This window comes from Coregonus clupeaformis, chromosome 18 (assembly GCF_020615455.1).
Source record: "Coregonus clupeaformis isolate EN_2021a chromosome 18, ASM2061545v1, whole genome shotgun sequence".
NCBI classification, from domain to species: Eukaryota; Metazoa; Chordata; class Actinopteri; order Salmoniformes; family Salmonidae; genus Coregonus; species Coregonus clupeaformis.
In genome coordinates, this window is record NC_059209.1 from 11,755,510 (window position 1) to 11,767,034 (window position 11,525).

An 11,525-nucleotide genomic window follows, 5' to 3' on the forward strand; every position below is an offset into this window, starting at 1 on the left:
GTTGGAAGATGACCAGGACACACTTTCTTGTGGATTAAAGGGATACTTTGAGATTCTGGCTGCAAGATCATTTTTGTCTCCATTTATGTATCTCTCTGTGCAGTATGAAGGAAGTTAGAGATAGTTTTGCGAGCCAATGCTAACTAGCATTAGCGCAGTTATTGGGAGTTTACAGGTAAGCTAGCATACTCTAGCATACCTGTAGACTTCAAGTCATTGCGCTAACTTAGTTAACATTGGCTCGCAAAACTACCTCTAACTCCCTTCATACTGCACAGAGAGATACATAAATGGAGACAAAAATGATCTTGCAGTATCCCTTTAATCGTTGCTACAAAGGTAGGACTGCAATCCTATTTTGTTTGTGCAACGTTAGCTAGCTAGGTAGGTTAGTTTTAGCTGTCTGTTGAAATATTGGCTAACAAACCGATTTTATGATAGATCATAATGGGTAACATTCTCATAATTAATTTGGGCCTAAATTGTTTTCTATGCCGTTGGTGGTTTCTATTGCAGTTGTAAATATGGCTTCTGTGAATACTCATATTCATAATCGTATCCTTAAATTGCCAGATAGTCGGATCGGATGATACTCGTAATCGGAAAAATGAAAGCATTTTAAAATGCCTAAATAGAGGTTGGCAACACCTAATCGTCTACCTGCACATTTATATAAATCAAGGAAGCTGCAGATCAGGAGCTGTTAGTCTGTGTGTTCTCAAAACTTGCAGCGGGCAGATGAGTTTGCTGTCACTGCCAGAACTCATTGGTCTTTCATCTTTGTTTTCCTACAAGCTCTGCTTGTTAGATATTATGCGCATCAATAGCTTGCTTGCAAACATCCTCACCAGCTGATTTATCATAGTAGTAATAGGCAGTAGCAAATCTAAACGATCCGAGTAAAACATGTGAGGAGAAGTGACAGGTGAAATGATCAAGTGATAAAGAGCAAGTGAACGGAGAAACAGCTTCGCTCTATCCAATCGTAGCAGCAGGATCAACCTACAGCCTGCAAAGTTCTTTACAGACAGCAGAACTAGCCAGTGGATTTATTCAGTAGGCACAACACTTCGCACTGTTTGAGTTACATTAGAAAGATAAAAAAATATATAATTAAACCACCGATATTAATAAAAAAATACTCATATCATAATCATGTTCTCCATATCCGTTACTATACTCATTTTGTGAAGAAAATAACCAGCTCCCTGTTTTTAATGAGGTGCAATAACCCAACAATGCTGAATAATTTAATGATAGGTGTACAGCAGGTACCATTGCATGTAGGTTTACCAAATTCAAAGTCATGTTCAGGTAACATTGCATGTACATTTTATTTTTCATTCAACTATTGCTGATGGTTAGCAAGTAAAAAGTTGACACAAAGTTAGATAGTGTACGTTAATCAAATTGGGCCTGGATCCCAAGCTTGGACACATTTGTTGCCTGGTGTGCACACTTTATTCCACGCCCACTGTGATGTGTACCACTGCCCACCGGGCGAAATTCACTGTTTTTTAGGAGTCCCTTCTTGAGTTTGGTTCACTCCTCTTAAAGTCACTTCCTTAAAAAGCTTTACTAGTGAAGCACAGCATCTCACACTTGCCACATAACAGGCCAGCATATCTCAGCACAATCATGCGTCAACTGTGTCTTACCTTTATCCTTTTAGTCGGTAAGTGTATAATTTGTATTTTAAGTGTCTGGTGCTGTAAATTCTCAGTTGAGTCATGAAAGTGTCTTTGAAAGATACAGTATTACCACTTTACTCACACCACCTGTCTTCTCTGTTCTATAGCAGTAGCAGAAGCTGTGAATCTGCATCAGGAGCAGTTAACAGTGACCAAAGCTTCAGGCAAATCCGGTGTTATTGAATGCAGAGCTACAGGCTTCAGCACTAGTAACATTCACTGGTATCAGCAAAGAGATGGAGAAGCTCTGAGGTGGATCCTGTTCATGTATAAAGATGGTGGAAAACCAACCAAGGATCCTGATTTTGAGGATTACCAAGCAGAAAAGGAAGACAGTTCTGACAAATTCACACTGACAATCCCTACCCTAAATACAGATCATGAAGCCACATACTACTGTGCTAGCTTGGATAAGCACAGTGACAACTGCAATTCATTCCCTGTGTAGAAAACTACCTTACAGTTATCCTGTCCTTCTCAATGAGAAACCGTAGCTCCACCACAGGATGTGACATAAGCAGAGGGTTGAGAAGCTGTTAGAAACCACACCAAACCCAGGTGATGACGTTTTAACTCTCATCTTTATTTCTCCCCTATCTAACCACATTCTCTGATCCTTCATGGGAGGTCCTATAAAAATCTGTGAGAAATCACACTGAGGAATATATTCTTTACTCACAAATAGTTTATTGGAATACCTTTTGAATATAACGATAGTATTATATATATACAGTGGGGAGAAAAAGTATTTGATACACTGCCGATTTTTCAGGTTTTCCTACTTACAAAGCATGTAGAGGTCTGTAATTTTTTATCATAGGTACACTTCAACTGTGAGAGAGGGAATCTAAAACAAAAATCCAGAAAATCACATTGTATGATTTTTAAGTAATTAATTTGCATTTTATTGCATGACATGAAACATTTTTAGATGTCACATACATATTCTGTTAAACGCAATTGCAATGGCTTAGAATAGGCTTAAATAACTTTATTTTCCTATAAATAAATAAATGCTATGTTGTGCAAACTTTATATTAGAGAAGTTTAAAAATAATTGTGTGGGACCAGAGACTGGTCAAGTGGTAGAGTTGAGTACTCTGGATCAGGCGTACCTCCTGGCGATGGGGGTTAAGAACCTGTCTGATCTGATAGAGATATATAATACACTATTCTATTTTATACCATGGCATTGTTGAATCCTCATTTCTGATGGCTTGAAAGGCTTTTTTTATGCCCATGTTATTTCTCCTTGTGTGTGTGTGTTGATATTTTAGTGCTGCAATAGATTGGAAAGTGCAAAGTGTTTCCTTTTAGACACAAAGGTGTTCACTTTCAGACAAAGCATATTTATTCTTACAATGTGAGTTTCGATTGATTCACTTAAAAATCAGATGAGAACCAGGTCAGGAAACCCAAAGTGACCGTGTACCAGGAGTCCAAACCTGAGCTGAATGGGAACACCATCCTACTGCGTCTGGCTAGAGACATGTTTCCAGACTTAGTCAAGATCTCATGGAAGATGGAGGATGAAAACGGCCGAACCGTGGAGGTGCCCAAAGCAGAGAGGGAAGAGCTGGAGCAGAGGGAGGAAGGACAGACGACCAGTATGATCATCATTAATCAAGGAAAGGCAAATGCCAAAAACATATTTCAGTTTACTTCCTGAATTGTATTCGAATTGACCCCAACCCTGCATGTAACCCTCACATTGTCAATCAATTACTTATTTCACATAAATACATGTACTTTGTTACTTGTATGTTTTTCAGCAGCGCAATCTACCAATGCGATGGCACCACCCTGCATACCCGGACCAAATGAATCCAACGGTGAGATCCCTTTTATTCTCTATTTGGTTAGGTCAGGGTGTGATTTGGGTGGGCATTCTAGTTTTTCTATTTCTTTGTTGGCCGGGTATGGTTCCCAATCAGAGGCAGCTGTTTATCGTTGTCTCTGATTGGGGATCATACTTAGGCATCCTTTTTCCCACCTTAGTTTGTGGGATCTTGTTTTTGTATGGTTGCGTTGTAGCCTGCAGAACTTTACGTTTGTGTGTCTTTTGTTGTTTTGTCTGTGTTTCATTTAATAAATTAATATGTTCGCCTACCACGCTGCACCTTGGTCCGAGCCTTCAATCAACGAACGTGACACATGGACTAATGAGGGGATTAGAACCAGGTGTGTGTGATTGACAAGACAAGACAAATGTGATGATGATTGGGGCTGCAGTGGTTAGTAAAATGGTGATGACGAACGCCGAAGCCTGCCCGAACAAGGAGGGGAGGCAGTATCGGCCTAAGTCGTGACAGTTTGACTTTATTTAACCTATATTTCATAATGCCTTTTAGAGAGTGGGTCTTGAAATGGGAGGGTAGGCATACCTGGCTATTTCTTGATGATGATTAATCAGAACAACAGATTGATGAAAAGGAATAGATTCAGATTACCACAGCAGTTCATTGATAAACAACAGATAATTGAATGATTAACATATAATGGTTAACATATACTCTGTATACAGTGCCTTCAGAAAGTATTCACGCCCCTTGACTTTTTCTACATTTTGTTGTGTTACAGCCTGAATTTAAAGTATATTAAATTGAAATGTTGTGTCACTGGCCTACACACAATACCCCATATGTAAATATATATTCTTTTACAAATTAATAAAAACTGAAAATCAGAAATGTATTGAGTATTCAACCCATTTGTTAAAAATGTGCATAACAAGTCATATAATAAGTTGCATGGACTCACTCTGTGTGCAATAATAGTGTTTAACACGATTTTTGAATGACTACCTCATCTCTGTACCCCACACATAGAATTCTCTGTGAGGTCCCTCAGTCGAGCAGTGAATTTCAAACACAGACTCAACCACAAAGTCCAGGGAGGTTTTCCAATGCCTCGCAAAGAAGGGCACCTACTGGTCGATGAGTAAAAATGAAAAAAGCAGACATTGAATATACCTTTGAGCATGGTGAAATTATTAATTACACTTTGGATGGTGTATCAATACACCCAGTCACTACAAAGATACAGGCGTCCTTCCTAACTCGATTACTTGAGAGTAAGGAAACCGCTCAGGGATTTCACCATGAGGCCAATGTTGACTTCAAAACATTTACAGAGTTTAATGGCTGTGATAGGAGAAAACTGAGGATGGATCAACAACATTGTAGTTACTCCACAATACTAACCTAAATGACAGTGTAAAAATAAGAAAATATATTCCAAAACATGTATCCTGTTTGCAAAAAGGCACTAAAGTAAAACTGTGGCAAAGAAATTAACTTTATGTCCTGAATACAAAGTGTTATGTTTGGGGCAAATCCAACACAACACATCACTGAGTACCACTCTTCATTTTTTCAAGCATGGGGGTGGCTGCATCATATTATGGGTATACTTTTCATCAGCAAGGACTAGGAAGATTTTTAGGGTAAAAAGAGACAGATTAGAGCTAAGCACAGGAAAAATCCTAGAGGAAAACCTGGTTCAGTCTGCTTTCGAACAGACACTGGGAGACAAATTCACCTTTCAGCAGGACAATAGCCTAAAACACAAGGCCAAATATACACTGGAGTTGCTTACCAAGACAACAGTGAATGTTCCTTGAGTGGCCTAGTTACAGTTGGACTTAAATTGGCTTGAAAATCCATGGCAAGACTTGAAAATGGCTGTCTAGACATGTTCAACAACCAACTTGACAGAGCTTGAAGAATAACATTTTTTATAATGTGCGAATATTGTATAATCCTGGTGTGCAAAGCTCTTAGAGACTTACCCAGACTCACAGCTGTAATCGCTGCCAAAGGTGATTCTAACATGTATTGACTCATGGAATACGATCACGCTCTCCGTAGCCGATGTGAGAAAGACCTTTAAACAGGTTAACAGTCACAGATGGCTTACCGGGACATGTACTCAGAGCATGCGCTGACGAGCTGGCAAATGTCTTCACAGACTTTTTAATTCTCTACCTGACCCAGTCTGTCATACCTACATGTTGCAAGCGGACCACCATAGTCCCTGTGCCCAAGAATGCCAAGGTAACCTGTTTGAATGACTATTGCCCCGTAGCACTCACATCTGTAGCCATGAAACGCTTTGAAAGGCTGGTCATGGCTCACATCAACACCATCATCCCAGACACCCTGGACCCACTCCAATTGGCATACTGCCCCAAAAGATCCACACTGCCCTTTCCCACCTGGACAAAAGGAACACCTACATGAGAATGCTGTTCATTGACTACAGCTCAGCATTCAACACATTAGTGCTCTCCATGCGAATCACTAAGCTAAGGACCCTGGGATTAAACACCTCCCTCTGCAACTGATCCTGGACTTCCTGAAGGGCCGCCCGCAGGTGGTGAGGTAGGCAACAACACATCCGCCACGCTGACTTTCAACATGGGGGCTCCTCAAGGGTGCATGCTTAGTCTCCTCCTGTACTCCCTGTTCACCCATGACTGTGTGGCCAGGCACAACTCCCACACCATCATTAAGTTTGCCGTTGACACGATGGTGGTAGGCCTGATAACCGACGACAATGAGACAGCCTACAAGTTGGAGGTCAGAGACCTGGCAGTGTGGTGGCAGGACAACAACCTCTCCCTCGACATCAGTAAGACAAAGGAGCTTATCTTGAAGGTCGAGAGATTCAAGTTCCTCAGCGTCCACATCACTAAGGAATTTTCATGGTCCACACACACCAACACAGTCGTGAAGAGGGCACAACAACGTGTCTTCCCCCTCAGGAGGCTGAAAAGATTCGGCATGGGCCCTCAGATCCTGAACTGTTCAGCCGAGACTGTGTGAATCAGGCCTTCATGGTCGAATTGCTGCATAGAAACCACTACTAAAGGACACCTATAAGAAGAAGAGACTTGCTTGGGCCAAGAAACACGAGCAACAGACATTAGACCGGTGGAAATCTGTCCTTTGGTCTGATGAGTCCAAATGTGAGATTTTTGGTTCCAACTGCTGTGTCTTTGTGAGACGCAGAGCAGGTGAACGGATGATCTCTGCATGTGTAGTTCCCACTGTGAAGCATGGAGGAGGCAATGTGATGGTGTCGGGGTGCTTTGCTGGTGATACTGTCAGTGATTCATTTAGAATTCAAGGCACACTTAACCAGCATGGCTACCACAGCATTTACGCAGGATTGCGCTTAGTGGGACTATAATTTGTTTTCAACAGGACAATGACCCAACACACATCCAGGCTGTGTAAGGGCTATTTGACCAAGGAGAGTGATGCAGTGCTGCATCAGATGACCTGGCATCCACAATCACCCGACCTCAACCCAAATGAGATGGTTTGGGATGAGTTGGACAGCAGAGTGAAGGAAAAGCAGCCAACAAGTGCTCAGCATATGTGGGAACTCCTTCAAGACTGTTGGAAAAGCATTCCAGGTGAAGCTAGTTGAGAGAATGCCAAGAGTGTGCAAAGCTGTCATCAAGGCAAATGGTGGCTACTTTGAAGGATCTAAAATCTAAAATCTATTCTGATTTGTTTAACACTTTTTTGGTTACTACATGATTCCATATGTGTTATTTCATAGTTTTGATGTCTTCACTATTATTCTACATGTAGAAAATAATACAAATAAAGAAAAACCCTTGAATGAGTAGGTGTGTCCAAACTTTTGACTGGTACTGTATTTCGTTCAGGTAAATTGAGTAGATTGGCTTGATAGCGGCATTGACATACAGTGGGGAAAAAAAGTATTTAGTCAGCCACAAATTGTGCAAGTTCTCCCACTTAAAAAGATGAGAGAGGCCTGTAATTTTCATCATAGGTACACGTCAACTATGACAGACAAATTGAGAAAAAAAATTCCAGAAAATCACATTGTAGGATTTTTAATAAATTTATTTGCAAATGATGGTGGAAAATAAGTATTTGGTCACCTACAAACAAGCAAGATTTCTGGCTCTCACAGACCTGTAACAACTTCTTTAAGAGGCTCCTCTGTCCTCCACTCGTTATCTGTATTAATGGCACCTGTTTGAACTTGTTACCAGTATAAAAGACACCTGTCCACAAGCTCAAACAGTCACACTCCAAACTCCACTATGGCCAAGACCAAAGAGCTGTCAAAGGACACCAGAAACAAAATTGTAGACCTGCACCAGGCTGGGAAGACTGAATCTGCAATAGGTAAGCAGCTTGGTTTGAAGAAATCAACTGTGGGAGAAATTATTAGGAAATGGAAGACATACAAGACCACTGATAATCTCCCTTGATCTGGGGCTCCACGCAAGATCTCACCCCGTGGGGTCAAAATGATCACAAGAACGGTGAGCGAAAATCCCAGAACCACACGGGGGGACCTAGTGAATGACTTGCAGAGAGCTGGGACCAAAGTAACAAAGCCTACCATCAGTAACACACTACGCCGCCAGGGACTCAAATCCTGCAGTAAGCCAGTACATGTCCAGGCCCGTCTGAAGTTTGCTAGAGTGCATTTGGATGATCCAGAAGAGGATTGGGAGAATGTCATATGGTCAGATGAAACCAAAATAGATATTTTTGGTAAAAACTCAACTCGTCGTGTTTGGAGGACAAAGAATGCTGAGTTGCATCCAAAGAACACCATACCTACTGTGAAGCATGGGGGTGGAAACATCATGCTTTGGGGCTGTTTTTCTGCAAAGGGACCAGGACGACTGATCCGTGTAAAGGAAAGAATGAATGGGGCCATGTATCGTGAGATTTTGAGTGAAAACCTCCTTCCATCACAAGGGCATTGAAGATGAAACGTGGTTGGGTCTTTCAGCATGACAATGATCCCAAACACACCGCCCAGGCAACGAAGGAGTGGCTTCATAAGAAGCATTTCAAGGTCCTGGAGTGGCCTAGCCAGTCTCCAGATCTCAACCCCATAGAAAATCTTTGGAGGGAGTTGAAAGTCCGTGTTGCCCAGCGACAGCCCCAAAACATCACTGCTCTAGAGGAGATCTGCATGGAGGAATGGGCCAAAATACCAGCAACAGTGTGTGAAAACCTTGTGAAGACTTACAGAAAACGTTTTACCTGTGTCATTGCCAACAAAGGGTATATAACAAAGTATTGAGAAACTTATGTTATTGACCAAATACTTATTTTCCACCATAATTTGCAAATAAATTCATTAAAAATCCTACAATGTGATTTTCTGGAATTTTGTACCTATGACGTGTACCTATGATGAAAATTACAGGCCTCTCTCATCTTTTTAAGTGGGAGAACTTCCACAATTGGTGGCTGACTAAATACTTTTTTCCCCCACTGTAGTTGGTTGGCTAGAAAGCAAAACTTGCAGTAATGATAGACACACTTGATGTAACACATCATTCCCTTTATGGAAACTGGCCCAGCCATTTGGTAGCTTTCTATCGTTAGTTCAAATAAAGCAAAATTCGGTACTAATATGAAAGTGCAATTGTAAACTATAAAGTATAAACCCATCATAGTGATGTCGGTGAAGAAGTTATGAACGAGGTCCCAGGCGGAGGGTTCTCGGTTGAACGTGGACGCGCATCGGACAGACCTTGCACTTTGAAACCAACGGCCATCGTGACGTTTAACATCCCCCACCGGGCGAAATGGCTTGAAAAGAGTGTGTCCCAGGCATGACCAATGATTTACTACACCAATGGTAGCGTCCTATCGTCTTTACTAATTTAAATATGTATCGCCTTTAAACCGTCATCACATGTACGCCTACGCCTTGCTTTGGTTTGTTTACAAACCGTAAGCTAGCTACTAGTATGTTGCCATTCTATTGTGTTAGTTGTTGTCTTAATCAAATAAAATCAAGCTTTATTTATACAGCACATTTCAGACATGGAATGCAACACAATGTGCTTTACAGGAAAAAATTAATAAAAAACCAAAATAAAAGCTGAAATACTACACAACAAACACAAGATAAAAAACAAAAGAATGACACAAACTGAACAACAAAAAATCACCCTAAGGAAAAGCAAAGCAAAAAATATATATTTTAAATATGTCCACAGTTTCCCTACCCCCCCCCCAGGTTCTCTGGCAGGCTATGCCAGAGGCTGGGGGCATTATAACTAAAGGCTGCCTCTCCATGCCTCATTGTCCCATGCTTTGGGATAGTTAAAAAGCCAGTGCCAGAGGATCTGTGGGACCTACTGGGTACATAACTTAAAAGCATGTCTGACATGTATTGGGGTGCACAATCGTGGATCGATTTAAAAACCAATAGAAGAATCGTAAAATTAATTCTAAAACTCACAGGCAGCCAGTGAAGAGACCTTAAAACCGGTGTAATGTGTGCTCTCCGTCTTTTCTTGGTCAGCACCCGTGCTGCAGCATTCTGTATGTTTTGCAGTTGACCAATGGCTTTCTTGGGTATATCAGACAGGAGAGCATTACAGTAGTCAAGCCTGCTTGTAATAAAAGCATGAGTCTCTCTGTGTCAGCCTGAGAGATAAATGGCTGCACCTTGGCAATGTTCCTCAGGTGGTAAAAAGCTATTTTGGTCACATTCCTAATGTATCACGACTCAGGATATGACCCAGATGCAGACACAGGAGGCGGATAGTTTGATTCTCAGAATATTTAATATAACAAAGGGGCAGCCAAAAGGCAGGTCGAGGGCAGGCAGAGGTTCATAAACCAGGTCAGAGTCAGGCAGGTACAGGACGGCAGGCAGGCTCAGGGTCAGGACAGGCAGAAAGGTCAGAACCGGGAAGACTAGAAAACAAAAACTTGAGAACAGGAGAAACGGGGTAGGGTTTATCAGGTCATCAGTGGTCGAGAAGAGCACTCTCGAATGATTCTGATTAATAGTGACCAAGTTAGAAAAAAGTTGCTCTCTCAGAATATCATAATGGACCTGCAACTTTGACGTTCCGCTTTGACGTTCCACTTCCGCTTTGCCTTTCTGCAATTTCTCTTTAATTGATTAGTTTCCTCACTCATCCAAGGGGCTCTCCGTTTGGATGTGGCCTTTTTCAACTTTACTTAATTTGCTATTAAAGTTATCAACTAAATCATCACAAGAGGAAGGCAGAATAGGTGGTGGAGTATTGTTCATACACTCAATAAAATCTGTAGCAACTTCAGAGGTAAGATAGCGTTTCTTAATAATGCGTTCAGTATTACCCTGTGCTATGGGCAACAAGGTAATAAAAAATACACAGTGGTGATCAGATAAAGCAACATCAACAATAGAGGATATGTCAATAGAAAGCCCCTTGGTCCAGAGTATGGCCGCGGTTATGGTTGGGCCCAGTAACATGTTGGATAAAGTCCACAGAGCTAAATTCAATGGCCCAACACAACATCGCCCAACACAATGATTTTATCATAGTTCTCAACGACAATATTCAATAGTTCAGATAAATCAATAAAGAAAGTGGGGAAGTGCTTTGGTGGCCTATACAGGGTTTTGGCCAGCACTGGTGGCTGACATTTAAACAGTATAACATGATGCTCAAAAGACCCAAAGTCACCAAACGAAATGTCCTTACAGCTGAGAGCATTAGTACAAATAGAGGCTGTCCTCCTACCCTTGTTCCCTGTTCTTATAGAGTATGAAAAGCTGTACTCTGGGGGGAGGCTTCAATAAGAGCGGCACTACAGTCTGAAGACAGCCATGTTTCAGTGAGAAACATGCAATCAACTTTGTGCTCATTAATGAGGTCATTCACGAGAAAGGTTTTACTTGTGATTGCCTCTGTCATTTAAAAGCGCCATATTCAATGAGTGTGGGCCACTCTGCCCCTGGGGCATCTGCCTCGAGGCAACCAATGGAATAACAACCAAATGATTAACGTTACAACCACGTTATATGACAGTCTCCAAT

The 11,525-nt window shown here is 41.5% G+C and overlaps 1 gene segment (V, D, J or C); it reads left to right on the forward strand.

Annotated features, from left to right (window-relative positions):
• Positions 1 to 1,579: 1,579 nt before the first annotated feature.
• LOC121587175 lies at positions 1,580 to 3,360 on the forward strand. The segment is given in 3 exon segments: positions 1,580 to 1,675; positions 1,799 to 2,110; positions 3,086 to 3,360. Coding segments are annotated over 3 exon segments (624 nt in total).
• Positions 3,361 to 11,525: the final 8,165 nt, after the last annotated feature.